Here is a 15,522-nt window from a genome sequence, read left to right on the forward strand (position 1 = left end):
TACATCTCATTCAGTGTGGAAATGTCTACAATGTAAACTCAAAAAAAACCCCAATGAACAAGGTCAATAAAAAACGGCAAATATGTACCAATTTCACGATTTATTCAAATCCATTCTCATGTAGGTATACTGTAGTTGCTGCTGTAGAAAGCAAAGTCTACGTAACAACAATAATTTTACATAAGACATTATACAAGGAGAAGGTTAATGCCACTAAGAAATATACATCTTTAGCATTGTTAATGCCTTGATTTCGAAGTATACCACGCTTCCTTGATTTCACAGTAATCCATGCTTCATAAAACGAACAGAAAACATTATCAAAATCAACCTCCATGCAATTAAAATTTGTATGATAACTGTTCAGAAAAGTTACGCAGCACAACTACCATTACCTCTGTTGGCAATAGGGTAGGCAGAATGTTAACAGTGGCTCCATATTGTTACTCATGCACATGTTGCTAACAGAGTATCTGCTTTAACTTTTAATCAATTCGTCCCCCCAAGTTTTTAAAGTTTCTCTTAACTTGAGAAAAATTTCAAGTATAACACATGAAATCAGCATGCAGTTCAACAATGCAAAAGTTGCCATTTTCTTGGTGCCACAACCTTCATTTCAAAATACAATCAGTAACAATAAATTAACCATCAACATCTGAAAACTGAAGACTCCTTGCGAATAAACTTTAATTACATGTTTACAATCGAATCAAAAATAAAATTATAAGTTTTGATAACAATCTTATCACAATGCTTATCAGTTGAAAGAATTTCATGACTTAAAAGAACAACAACAGCTTACAAACTAAAATCAATGAAAGCATACTCTTAAGTGCATTTTGACACGATTGAAAAATACAACCAGCAGTCAAAAACCAGTTCGTGACCCTTACAGAGGTATTCACATAGATACATATATTCAGAGGCAAACTGCTTCTTTAAAGAAATGAGTGATCAAAAAATTTATAGTTAAAATGGTTTAAATTTGCGAACACACTGGGTGAAATTTCAGGATCAAATAAGATATGTTCTCTCATCATATCATATTAAAGTTTTTTTGCTTTTTTTCTCATCATATTTGTTGGTGTCACATTTAAACCTGTTCCAACAACTGAAAATTTCGAATTTACCTGGAAAGGAGAACCCATAATTGAATTAATGCAACCAGTGGTAACATAAATCAATATTACTTTAATCATATCATAAATTATTTGTTGCGCCTCAAAAAGTCCTGTTTCCATTTATTAGTAATGTACAATACTCTCAATTAAAGTTTCTACGGTTCAAAATTAAGTGCTAAGTGCATTTTCGTAAAAGTACATGGACCCAATCCATAGAAACAGTTAAGGTTCAGATTTAATAGATACTATTTTCTTTCCAGCCTGCTGTCTGCAAATTAAATGATTCATTTTTGCAGATTTCTTTGATTCATCCATTTTTGACTCCGACTGGTTGAAAAATTCTTCAAACATTAGGAAACATTCATTGGGTGAACATTCATTCATTCTAAATGTTCACCGATTCAAAAATTGTATCACATCAGATTGTGAAAATTTGCTGACTATTTGTTGTTTTCAACTTTCACTTGGTGCTCAAGAAAATGCTGTTGTAGCCAAACTTAGTGTTCATTCATTTAAATCATGTTAAGCTGCCACTCAGCATACTTATCTCATTCTACGTATTTTCAAATGCACAAGAAGCTTATGAGATACTTAATCAAAATGGTTGAGGAGCCATGAATCAGTTAAGAATTGAAGTTAAGATCTTACAAGGTAATTATCTTACTTAATCATAAAAATATGGTTTGGATCTTTCCACTACTTGAATATTTTTTCTTTACATCAAATTTCTACTGCGACAAGACGAGAACAATGATTCACAAGTTTCACATGTTTGTTTGAGAATGGATCTATTGGATGTAAGAGAACTCAATCAGACTGTACTTTCATAGATAAACATTAAAATACACTGAATGATTAATGAAACACATAAAATATGAGATGAATCAGCCTCACAATAAATTATCGTTCATTTAGATGTTTAAAAAAAATTAGCCAAAAGTCAAGAAAACATAATGATAATAAAATTGAAATTACAGAACTGAGATATGCTTTTCAAATACAGTGTTGGAAATTAACACTCCTTAATAAAACTAGAGTTATTTAATGGAGATCATTTACAAACCATTTTAGTAACACTTAAATGTAGATGTAAGTGTATTCGGTCTTCATAGAAAAAAATTGATAATAATACACATTTCTCAAACTTCATCATTCAAAATTTTATTTTTAGAGACAGAGATAAGACTTGGTCAGATAGAACACCAATGCAATAATAATAAAATAATAATATCTATAAAGATTTTTTGAAGAGAAAACTCGATTTTATGACTGAGTTAGCTTTACGAGATCGACATTTTCAAAAGAAAATGATTTGTTAAAATTTTTCAACTCCATATGTTTGCGTTTTAGAAGAGAATGTTAACCATCAAGTAATCAGCTCAACGGGTGATTTTTCTCCACTCTATAAAGCATTGCTTGCTGTCCCATTTTAACAAAACAGAGAAAAAACATTCAAATCTTGAGAAGAAAATTAAAGTCTTTAGGATATGTACACAAATATATAGGACAAAAAGATCAATTATTTTCTTACTGATCTACTTTCAGTGAGAAAATTTAAGGGAAAATTTTGAACAAGAAATAATCAAAAGAAACAATGAGAAAAGTAAAATAATAATGAATAAATTAGGTACATTTGGACAAAATGGAACAACTTAATTTGTGGGATAAAACATGGCCAGCACCCCCAGCAGTGCACACTACTTCGACATTTTTTCCGTTCATAAGTCGTTTCAGATTGAAAGGAATGGAGGATAGGTATGGGAGCCATACTATACTATTAAGCATATTTTCGTTAATGATCGGTTAAGCCAAAAAGATTTCGTATTTTACTTTGACGCAATCATAATTTTTCGGAACAACTTTGGGACAAATAGAAAGTGGAATTCTTGGAAACGTTGGAGCCAAAATATATTTCTACGAAAAGTAGGGTTCAGAAATGACCTGATGAAGATGATGGTATCCAACCAGCATCAATTTCGAAAGTCTAACTTCAAATATTTACCAACCTGATTATGATCCAATTATGATCTCACCACCATTGTCGCGGCATTTTGGCTCAACCGATCATCAAGGAAAACACACTTCTATACTATTAATAAACAGATAAATCAATAACAAATGAACAAAAAAGTCGAGGGTCTATAACTGACCTCGAAGAAAAAATTTTAAAATACAAATCAAATATAAATACAACATTTTCCAAAGTACAGCTCTTGGATACTGGAACTAGATGAATTAGGAATAGAAAACATCTATTAACCAAACATTATCATCTCACCCACCCAACAATGGCCAAAAATAACATGGCAAAATGTTATCGCAACGTTTTCGTAAAAACCTGTGGCAACCACATGCTGAGTGGGGATGTAACCTTCCAAAAAGATGAACATATAATTATATTGGCAAAACTTAATTTTCATGACTAGTAAGTAAACATCTTATTAGACACTAAGTTTAGGATAAAAAATTACTCTTGCTACTTGTTTTACTCATCAACTTCCTGCATTCAAATATTTCATGGGTGCTCATTAGTTTCTGTGAGGAAAGAATGTTTCATTTCAATACATCGGCAAACGTATTAGAAACAGTAGGTCCGGTTTTATAAAGAACTCTTGAGGATTTGTTACAGGAATGTGGCCTCGGATAAAGGTTTTCATGAATAACTTTTAAAATGGAGATTCATCACAGGTTGTGGTATTGTGGTAGGAATACCTTCTTCTCAAAATTTTAAGAGGTGGTCAAACTCAGGGAAGGAAGGTGCCAACTTCAAAAATGTTCATGTTCATCAGTGTTTTGAAAAACTTCTGTAGAGATCTTGAAAAAAGATCTACCTCACGAGAAAGAAAAAATAATTCTTTGACTGAATGCACAGGTACCTATGTCTAAATTGGCGAGAATATGCCAAAATACAAAATATTCTTGAAATCAAACTGAGTTGATGACTTTTGAGCACTTGATGAAATATAAGAAAAACTGAAGATTAGTGAAAGAAAGGGATATCTGCTGAGGAAATTAGACAGAGAGATAAGAGTAAAACCACGGAAAAATTTCAATGGCGGCGGCCTTTACAGAGTTTTGTAACGATGTTACAAATCTTCAATGTTGGTCCAAGTTTTAGTCCCATATATTTCATCATCATGTCCGAGTTAAGGAGCATGAAAGCTTTTCCATCGATTTCCTGAAAGATAGAAAAAAGGATGGTCAATCAACGCGAGAATCACTAATACAAAATACTTATTCGCAAATTGAATTGGGGATTATGAAAACTAACGAACTCTATTTTTCTTTCTTCTTTTCGTTTTTTCTCCCTTTGATTTTTAATTTTTTGCAAAAAAGAACTTTTTAGTTGTGGATGCATGCTCATGTCTAAAGTAGAAAATGCGTGTCTGAGATAGTGACGTTGCAAAACGCTGCTCATGATTGCTATTTTAAAGAAAAACTGACTATCAGTTTCTCTTAAAAATTGTTTGTAAATTTCAGTTACTAATTGTAAAAAAATCATACAAAATTGTGGGGAAACATCTATTACTTTTCCTTGAAGGAAATAAAATATAATCAACAATTTTCCAACATTGCAACTGAGTTTTCAACATAGTATTCCGTTTTTTTGCTTTTAGCCATAAATGTACTAGGTGTCATAAAGTATCAAAATGAGTAATGCTGAAATAGTGATTGCCCAAAGTGGTTGAAAATATCAAAAAAAGGTTGTAACCCCCAAAAAACCAACGAATGAATAGCAATTATAGATGATTTATTTTTGGCTCACTAATGATTTTATCATACTGAACGGTTACCAATTACTAGGTCAATCAATAGACGACTATTGACTTCAGAGGGCCATTCCCTGTCTAGGATCTTTTTGGCTGTTGCAGAGTTTGATGAGTTCTCTGTACTCTTGAACATTGCCTTAAACCTATCATTGACTTGCCCCTCACCCGCCACTTTTCGTGGCATACACTAAGAATCAAAGTTCTCAGAAAAAATGACAAGAGAAAGCTCTTTTTGCTGATTCAAATGTCTTAAAATGAAAAATTATTCTCAGCGACAACTTTTCTCCTGATGGATTTCTCATTTTCTGAAGGATACTTCTTTCCAGTAAGATGGTAAAATATGTAATGTTGGGTCAAGCTGCATTCAAAAAGATAATAAGTTTTTTAATTTGAACAATCCAAACATATTACATCTTCCTTCAAATCTTGGAAAGCCTTGTGTGGCCTTTTAGCCTCATGTTACCGTAGTCCCAAAACGGTAATCCAAATACAGGAATTGTAATTGGATTTCTAAGAAGTAAGATAACAAAAAAATTGGCAAAAAAGTTCATTTATTTCACACAGGACGCTGTCTGCTTATTGTTAGAGACCAAAAACAAATCAAAGAGCACTGGCATACGGCGCAGTAGTGCTGTACATGCTGAAAGCAAACATCAGACAGACGCAAGGCAGGCACTGTTCTGAGGGAACTTTTATGGAATCTGTAGCGGAGTATGGAACCTACATTTATTTAAGGAAGGACATTGATTAATCATTTAGATGCATAAAATAATGGGGAGGAAAGAGAATAGTGAGATTCTGCCTTCAAAGTTCTTAAGGCAGAGGTAGGAAAAATAAAAAAACCAGTCCATCCCACAATTCAAGGTAAGAAAGATATACTGCACACTTACATGTCTTCTGAAAATATCTGCATGTATTCCTAACAATGGATCTGTTGTAGTTATGAATTGAATCACATCTTCAATACTCCACACACTAGGATCAACAGCGAGCTTGGTAGGTGTTTCTGATTGTGTTGTTGACGATGCTGCCTCTAATTCAGCTGGACAAAACATTGAATGTAACATTTAAATCATTAAAATTTGAAAATAAGTCGCCTGAACTTAACACTCGATTATAGAAATAAAACAAATTAAATAGGCAAGTGCATGCAGTTTTCCTGAAGTTAGTGTAGCTTAACATGCTGGATCATTGATGGGGACTCTCAGCCCTATGGAACCGAAAGTAACTAAAAGGATACGAAGCAATCTGGGAAACAAGGTAATAAACTGTAAATTAATGAATGAAATCGAGAAAATCGGAAAATTAAGGAACTTAAACTCAAAAATTATATTATCATGAACGCCTACGCTTCGGGGGACTCCCTGATCCCTTCCTCAAGGTTAAAACTCCATGGAGTTCTATAACAGATCAGCGTTTACATGAATTTAATTTTCGAGTTTGAGTTTCTTAATTTTCCAATTTTTAGGGGCCTTTGAGGTCCCTGAATGAATCCTTCGTGACAGGATTTTTCCAGGGAAAGTTTGCAGAAAAGTCTCCCATCTCGAGTCTACATCGTGTTTGGGTCAGATAAACTTGAAAACTGATTACCCAGGATGCTACGGAGTCTACCTGAGCCTTCGTCAGCAATGGGCCTGTTGCAAACTTTTGCTAGAGCAAAAATGAGAGTTGTTCGTTATAGATAATGACCCAAAATTCACGATGAGCGCATTGGCAAACTATGAAATGCACTCCTAACTTCACAATCTGCGTAAGAAATTTGCGTTTATTTAAACTTTCCGCTTCAAAAAGGATACTACAGCACAGGTGAAAATTTCGTTAGAGGAGTCGTTCCATTCAATCTCTGCTCAACATGGCCTACGCTTCCGCGCAGAAGTTGAGGAGAGCACAAGGTCAATCAAGGCAGATATGTATCAACGCCAGAAAATGTGAATATTAACACACCAATTGTCATCAGGTGGTAAGAATCATCGCCCCATCACATGTATTTTGGCGGATTGGCGATGGCTATGTTGAATATTGCGTAGTATCCTTGGGAGCAGGGGTTGGATGGAATGGCTCCTCTGATGAAATGTTCACTTGTGCCTTACGATCGTTTTTGAAGCAGGAAGCTCGAAAAAGCGCAATTTTTTTTGTTGCAAATTGTAAAGTAAGGAGTACGTTTCAGACTTTGCCGATGCGCTCATCGTGATTTTTAAGACATTTTCTATGAGTAGCACCTCTTATTTTTGCTCTAGCAAAAGTTTGCAACAAGCCAATTTTTCCAACCATCAATGCGTTTCAAGATAAGGTCGCATTTACAGGAGAAATTACTTTTCGCATGACCCTCGTGCTTATTATTTGTTGTGCATTTATTTGCCATGAATTGTAGATTATTTCAATAAATGGTGATTAAGGGAATGTAAGGAAAAAGAAGGAAAAGAAAGAAGGGAATGTAAATGTGAAAGAGGCACATTGAATATAAGATGTTGGAAGAGTTGAATTACCTGGAGGCGATTTGCAGGTCTTCTTGGCGGGAGGAGGAGAGAACTCTAAGGGCGAGGATGGAGTGGTCGTTTCGGCTGAGCATCGTCTTTTGTTGTTGTTGCTTTCATGACTTAAATCATTTTTAACATTCAAATTTCTGTTACTTGTATCATATCCACTACTACTGCTGTTGCTCTCTCGGCGCATTTTATTGCTCGAAACTTTCGCTTCACCGCAACTACTCTCGCTTGTTTCCCCGACTTCACTATTCTCACTGTTTTCACTCCCTTCACTGACCTCCCCACTATTAACAGCCGCGGCTTCAGAGGACTTCTGAGTTGTTGATGTGTCCGGCTCAGTGATGGTAACCTGAGATGCTTTGGGCACTGGAATCGTCGTCACAGGGTTCTGCTTATAACGGTGAATTGATTTATCACCGGGTGGCTGCAATGGATGCCCACTCTCAGAGCACCAATTGATGGGAAAGAGATCACGAGAATCATACCGACACCAGTAGTCAAAAGCACCTCTCCAACCGTCAAAAGTCACATGAATCATGTCATCTTTCACAGCGCCAATTGTGGCAACACAAATGAGTTGAGGGTTTTTCTTGTCAACAGCTTCTAGCTTCATTCCGACTTCAAACAAGTTGCGTTTGGGTGTAGGTGGTTCTGCTTTGAAGGCCTCCTCAGGCGCCAGTTTTGCTGTTTTGACTGTTTTAAACAAAAATACAGGCCAGGAGGAGGCATTCATTCGGAATCCTGTCGGCAAAAAGAAAAAGGGAATACTCATTAGAAAGCTATAGGATTTCGTTTATAAAGCTCCTTAATGTTAGCAAGACATTTTAAATGCAGTACAATGTTGATAATGTTTACCCAGCATTTTTTATCAACAATGAACAGCTTAACAAAAAACCGCTCCGGGTCAGATGGCAAACACCAGAGCATGACCTTCCTGTTCAAAATTTTACCTTGAACAAAGTGGATTTATTAAAAAGTTCCAAATTCAAATGAGATTGAAAAATTAGCATTTTCTATATTTGTTCAGTCAAATTTCTTGTTCTCTAAAAAGACTGAATTCTATTCCAATTGAATCTGTCTCAGTATTTGTTCAGTGTGCTGAAAAAGTAGTTCCATTGGACTGAAGTTTACAATTTGGAACTACAATTTCTGGCTCCGTTCAAAAACATCATATGTACCCCTGTGGACATTTTTCTTTCTACAGATGGGACAGAAATTGTAGTTCCTAATTGCATAATGTACTCCAATTGTAATGAGAACTTTAAATGCTACTTTCTCTTTTACAAATAGCTTTGAACACCTAAAAACGTTGAACAAGTTCTGCACAAACTTTTGAGAAACACTTCATTCGTTCACTGTCAGTGGATCCATGAAAGGGTTCTGCGTTGATGCACAACATGCCATTTAACCGACCACTTTCATACCGCCTTTTCATAGGAACATCATCGATAAAATTCTTTGTAACAATTTATATTTTAATGAGACAATGCAATATCAGAAATAAATTTCAGTGCTCCACGCTTTTTGAAATAAAAAAAAAAACCCTATTTCTTCTTTTTTATACCTAAGGGTGGTTGAAGCATTCCTCCTGAGCTCTCGCAATGACCGATCGGGTGAATTTCATTTGAATCGACAAGACGCCAAAAATCATTTTTGTCATCTGATCCATCTAGTCTCAATCTTAAGCGTGAGCCCAAAGTAGTTATTACAGATGCGATGCAAGTTGAGGTCACATTGCGTGGATCTGTAGCTTCCAGTTTCATTCCGATTCCAAACATGTTCTCTGGTGGATTTAAGTGCTGAAAGTTAAAAAAGACAAACTAACAATCAAAAGATCCATTCAAATAACATAAATATATAGACCAGTTTGAGCAGAAAAAGGTCAACTCTTTTTCTAAGAAAAAATTACACCAACCGTGACCATTCCAAGTAACAAGATGTAATAATAGAATTTTGAAAGATATCTTAAAACTTTCAAGAAGGAACTCGAAAATATATTTCTGAGTGTCATCCCTATCAATTGTGCAATCCAAAAAACACCATCTCCAAAATTCCACCACATTCTGAAATTGACACAACAGAACAATTAGGAGCATTGCTGTGATAATAGTAATAATAATACATTTGCAGATAAAATTGGTGGAGTGTAACAGCTTAAAATTTTGCTCAAAATAACTTGACGGCGACTACTTTTTACAGAAAACAACTGACGAATGGACCAATGGAACAGGAGCTTATTGGATGGTGAAGCTCAACTTGAAACTCATTTCTGCATACACCTATGGAGAAAAGATTTGTACGGATTAAATAATTTTTTCATAATATGATAGGTAATTCTGACTGTATACTTGGATCTTGATCAAGGCACGCATAGTATAGCAACGCAAACCTGAGAAGGAGTGCAGACTTTTTATTCAAACAGACTGGGGTAAGGGGTAAAGAGTTACTCTCCGTTCCAACTCTGCCTCTCTTTGGGAACCTATTTAAGTCGGAACTTCTTACCTCCAGTTTGTCTTGTTACTCAGTTCCAACAATTCCAGTGATGATGCTTAAGGCATCGATCAACGTCTGAATCCGGTAGGAGGCGTCTTATTGTTGCAAGGCACGCTTGACTGCTTTCTTAGTACGCCAGCACAAAGGATTAAGTTGATACTGCCTTTTTTCAATTTTTCACACTAGGAATACATACGATTTCCCTGATTGCTGGCAAAACCTATTTGAAAAAATTGTACCATCGACAAGAATTCTCCGGAAAGTTATTTCAAAAAAAGATACTCACTTGCTTGAAGCATTTTTTAGGAGCAGGCATACTGTGGGTTTCTTGAAGGTAAGATGACCAATTGAAAACTTTGGGTATATTGGCTGATGATGCTGCTGATTTATAACCAGAGGATGGATAGTTGGGAGATGGACTTGAGGATGTAGAAGATTCCACTTTAGATACATCATTACACTCTGTGAACGAAATGATGGATAAATATGCAACATAATTCTTTAAAATATTTATGGTTGTCATTCTGACCATGGCTAGCATATAGAGGTAGATGATTTTAGGGAGAAACTGAACGCATGTGGTTTAAGGGATTTAAATAAAACTTCGATATAACGAATTTCTGAGGACTGGCGAAAAAATTTGGTAAATCGAAAACCGCGGAAAACCCAATTTTAGGCCACAAATTTTTTTGAAATGTTCGGTTCTTTCCAGTTTCATGTAACCCTTCCCCCCCCCCTCTTAAACTATGACGATATTTTACGGAAAATCGGCAACGCAGATCCCCAAGGAGCCATTTTTTCAAAGATGAATATTCCAGTCCACAGTTTTGCATTCCAGCTCTATAGGTAAGATGCATTGGCAATCAGACTGCTTGCAATTTAAGCCTTACATCAAAATGAATCTAGGAAGATACGTTTGTAGAGCCAGCTTCAGATTACTTTTCCTCTTTTCCTGCATGCGCAGGATAACGAACTACGAACAACAAAAGTGGAAAAGTAATCTGAAAGGGGTTCTAGCTATAAGTCAGGAGATCTCTACCACAATTTGATATCGAGACATCAAAGGAAAAATTCCTTTTATCTGTTGCTAGAAATGTAATTTAAAACTTATTGACTCTTTGACGATATATGTATGTGCACAAATATGTACTGGGCTTAAACAAATCAGGTCAATTTTTTTTGACACGATAAAAAATTTGATTCGGTACAATTTAATTCTTTGTGCCTTGGTTATGCATATCACTTACCATTGAATTTGAATTTCTCGTCATTCTTGGTGTCTTTCTTTTGATGTTTTGTCAGACAGACTGAAGTGCAAAAACTTTTAGAGGGTGTGCTAGGGGACTCTAAACGAACTGGAGTACCAAGAATCACATTACCGCACTGCATACAGGCAGCCTGAAAAGAAAAATGATGGGTTTTGTCATCTAGAAAACTAAAATTTCAACAATTTGTTGAAGAGCATATTTCAGCAAATCAAGTACACTACACATTATTCAAACTAAAAAGGCAGGGAATTTGTTTCAAAGATGAACATTTCAGATGATTCAGAGGTGAATACATATAGATATGTGACGAGATAAATTTTCATAGCCTGAATAGTATATACAGGAAACACAAAATAAGTACAGGCTCAAGCCTAAAACAAGTTTAAAACATTTTTTTGGGACGTTTTGCGGCTAAATAGCTCCCATCTTCAGCCAAATTTAACAAAAAAAAAAAAAAAAAGAAGAGGAAAATAAAGCTTAAACAATCGTAACAGGTCCGCTACAGGGCACAGCCTGGACTCATATGTATAGCTATACATACGTGGTCTGTCCGGAAAGTATCAGGACTTTTTGATTATCTCGGAATGTAATGCATATAATGAGCTGAAACTTGGGTTGGACTTTGCCCATGTCCTCTCCAATGCAGCCACACAATCGGGCTTTCACACCTTTAATTAGTCGATTGCAATCAACTGATCAAAGTGTGTGTGTCAAGTGCTATCGTCGCGTTTTTTATTTTTCGTGAAATGACCGAGCGTGAAGATCAGAGAATTTGTATTAAATTTTGCTTTAATCTAGAAAAAACTGCCAAGGAGGCCATGGAAATGATTCGGAAAGCTTTAGGCACTGATTCTATGAGCAAGAGCAATATTTATGAGTGGTATAGTCGCTTTAAATCGGGTCGTGAAACAGTCGCTAGAGATCCGCGGTCCGGGAGACCTTCGTCGACGAATTCTCCCGATAATGTGGAAAAAGTTCGGGAAGCTATTGCCCAAGACAGTCGGTTAACCATGCGGGAACTGGAAAAGCAGCTAAATATCCCGAAGACCGTCGTTGCGGAAATTTTAACTGAAAAACTCGGGCTCCGTAGAGTGGCAGCGAAATTTGTGCCAACGCTCCGGCTCATTCCTCCTGTCTTGTGCAACAGTTTTTGGCATAGCACGGTATCCCTCTGGTTCCACATCCTCCATACAGTCCAGACATAGCTCCTTGCGACTTTTGGCTGTTCCCAAAGCTGAAATCTCCAATGAAAGGGACTCGATTTGACTCCATCAATGACACAAAAGAGAATACGACGAGAGCGCTGAAGGACATCCCAAAGGAGTGCTTTTTGGACTGTTTTGAACTGCTCAAAAATCGCTGGAACAAGTGCATTGTGTCTTACGGAGAGTACTTCAAAGGAGATTAGAGCCACAATGTCATGGGTAAGCTCGATTTCTCAAAATCTAAAAAGTCCTGATACTTTCTGGACAGACCACGTATGGCTTTCTTGCGAAACAAAATGATCTAACCATGCTGAATGTTGTCATTCTTTTCAGTTGGATTTGAAACATTTCACATGATAGAAACTTATTATCTATCTCAACCATTATTTCGTAGATACATCTTTTTTTATCTTTTCCGTAAGATCTTCCACGCTTACTTACATGCAACGATATCACTGGCGAGGTTTGAGTGTATAGATCGCATTCGATACAGCAAACAGGTGAGATTGTATCGATATCGATTAGTTCAAAACAAAAACATAGCCTCAAAAGTCAATTTAGAAATCGGAGGGAACAGGTCTTTTGAAACAGATGTTTTGATGTTTTATTCTTTTGAGTACCAAATGCCGATACAAAGTGAAATTGTTAGGAATTTCTTCATTTTCAGCTTTTCCAACTTAAATCCTGATAGATTAGCTTGAGGTTATGTTCTATTGTTTTGAACCAATCGATACATCAAACCATTATCGAAAACGGTCTATTTCAGAAAAAATTTTCCGATCATAAGGCCAATGTTTCAAGACCCTATCTTGCCCTCAACAAAGAAAATAAAGAATTAGAACTAAAATTGGTGAAATAAGATAATATAATTTACCCTGCGAAATTCAGATAAGCATACTGCAGAACAAAATTCCTTTTTGCCGTTTTGTGTTGGAAAGAGAAATAGGAGTGGTTGTTTTGCTTCTCTGCACCATGTGCACACTGATTTGATTTTAGGAGGTCGACCTAGAATGAAAATAAAAAACATTAGTTGCACTGAATGTAAGGCAAGAATTGTGAGAATTTGAGAAATGAGTTGAGAAATGAGTTTCTTCAATTCTTCTTCACCATCTGCGGCGAGTTTAGCAACACACCTACAGAATATGCAACGCGTCAAAACAGCAAGCCATTAAGTACTCTTCTGAGCAGTGGCGTGGCGTGTTTTGCGATCTATCGATATTTCCCCATTTGAAGCTACGGTAAATAATCGATTATTAAGGTGTTCGCTGCGAACACCCTGTTTATCGATACTTTTCCATAGGTTTAAATGGCCGATCAATCGATATATCGCAAATCACGCCACGCCACTACTTCTGAGCTCAATGCTTGACAATCTTGCAGTAAGTTTAGCCAAGGCACCTTAGCAGCCTCCTATGGTGTAGATGTCATACCGCTGACTGTAAATAAAGAAGCTCCAGGCTACTTTCCCCGCCAGGTAACCCGAGTATGCTGGTCTTAAATAATGGTTGCCTGGCGCTGGTTGTTAGTAGGGACTGAGAGGGGATGGGACTTCAGCTGGAGGCGCAGGATCATCCCCTCGGGGGTATTTGAAAAGTAAAAAAAAAATATTATTCGAATGGTTGCTTGTCTCTGTTGATAAGCTACCAAATATTGAAATCATGCGCGGTACATTCCTATTTTTTTCAATAGAAACAAAATGATATCTCCTCTTTAACCTAACTAACAAAAAGTGAAAATATTTCAGTTCACGGCAATTTTATCATTAAAGAGTTTCTGTGTCTTATTTGGCTCAAATTTTATCAGATGCAACATGGCCATTAGAAAAATAACATTATTCTTTCAGTATTACCGACACTAATAAGTGAAATTTCATGAGATCTACCTCTGTGCCTTTCTAATGGCTTGCTGCATATTGTAAAACATGAGACTACACTAGACTGGGATTATCTATTCTTACTTGGAATTTTTAATACCAAAATCGTACCTCTCATTTTCTTCTTGTGATCTCTTTGATGAAAGTCCAGGATACCAACCTGAAAACAAAATGAAAAAATAAGGTTTTTTCACAGACTTAGTATGGTTACAAATTTTCGGAATACATAACACAATTTTGCATGATCGCAAAGGACAGCTGAGTTTAGAAACAATATAGAAGTTATCGATGGGCGAGAGACAATGATAGATAAATTTTAGTAATGCATTGCACCATCCATGAGTTGAGATAAGGCTATCAATAAAGCAGTTGACACGAATATTACCAAAGGAAAAATCACTTACTCAGCTAAATCAGTTGATAAGCGGAGAAATTATGCAATGACTGCAGATGTTTGGCAAAATTGATCCGTTGACCCAGGCCTGGAAACAGCGGTACACCAAAGGCATTGGAACTTACCCAAACGGTACTCAAGAAACACTGGAGAGCGATGATTTTTCACATAAAAGAAAATGAAACTGATTACATCTGTAGGAAATTCGACACTTCACTTCATCACTTTGTCGGAACAGATAAAAATGTGGGACGCAATTTCTTGAACGGAGAAAATGTAAACAAACTAATCAACAACGCACACGTCCGCCATATTGGCATGAAGCAGGGCCGACAACTGTTTTTCGTTTATTTTTTCTCGCTCGGAAACGACCAGCCTGGAGTGAATGACAAAAATTCAAAATTAAAGCGGGAAATTCAAAAATGCAGGGGAATTGTGTTCGACTTCTCACTTACTGAAATTACTATGAATGATTAAAAACTCTTTTCTTCAGAACAAATAATTTTTTCTTACTTCATTTATTTGTAAAATTATAAAATACTTAACAATTAATACTGTTTGCTTGATTCATCAATGGAATGCTAATGTTAAGAAAACTTTGCAAATAAAAAGTACTTATTTGAAAAACTTAGATACTGGTTTGACAAGTTATAAAATTAATAAGTCGAAGAATCTATTTCTTGCAAAGAGCGGTGACTTCTCTGGTCAACTGTAAAAATAGAGTTGTCGGAAGGTTTTGCTGTAAAAATGAAAGCACCATCCAATCAGAGTAAAAAAACTTCTTGCTGACAAATTGGTAAAAATTTGGGTCTTTGATAGAGGGCAAACATGACGCAAATAGCATTATTCTGTTTTTGGCATCTGAAACAAGTGGTAGAAACAAGTAGTAGAAGACATATACATGAAAAACAC

The 15,522-nt window shown here is 36.0% G+C and overlaps 1 protein-coding gene across 2 annotated transcripts; it reads right to left on the reverse strand.

Moving 5' to 3' along the window:
- Positions 1 to 83: 83 nt before the first annotated feature.
- Positions 84 to 14,931, reverse strand: Scm (Polycomb protein Scm). Of its 2 annotated transcripts, none has more exons than XM_019058295.2 (9): positions 14,736 to 14,931; positions 14,328 to 14,376; positions 13,218 to 13,348; positions 11,118 to 11,268; positions 10,157 to 10,332; positions 8,942 to 9,176; positions 7,378 to 8,118; positions 5,782 to 5,933; positions 84 to 4,299 (listed from the first exon to the last, which is right to left on the reverse strand). In XM_019058295.2, the coding sequence occupies exons 2-9, from the start codon at positions 14,332 to 14,334 to the stop codon at positions 4,171 to 4,173; spliced, it is 1,722 nt and encodes a 573-aa protein (XP_018913840.1). In that variant the 5' UTR covers positions 14,335 to 14,376; positions 14,736 to 14,931; the 3' UTR covers positions 84 to 4,170. The 2 variants fall into 2 exon arrangements, with proteins under 2 accessions (XP_018913840.1, XP_018913839.1); XM_019058294.2 differs by having other exon boundaries at positions 14,621 to 14,931.
- Between the last annotated feature and the right edge of the window lie 591 nt (positions 14,932 to 15,522).

The sequence above is a fragment of the Bemisia tabaci genome, chromosome 2 (assembly GCF_918797505.1).
Source record: "Bemisia tabaci chromosome 2, PGI_BMITA_v3".
Classification (NCBI taxonomy): domain Eukaryota; kingdom Metazoa; phylum Arthropoda; class Insecta; order Hemiptera; family Aleyrodidae; genus Bemisia; species Bemisia tabaci.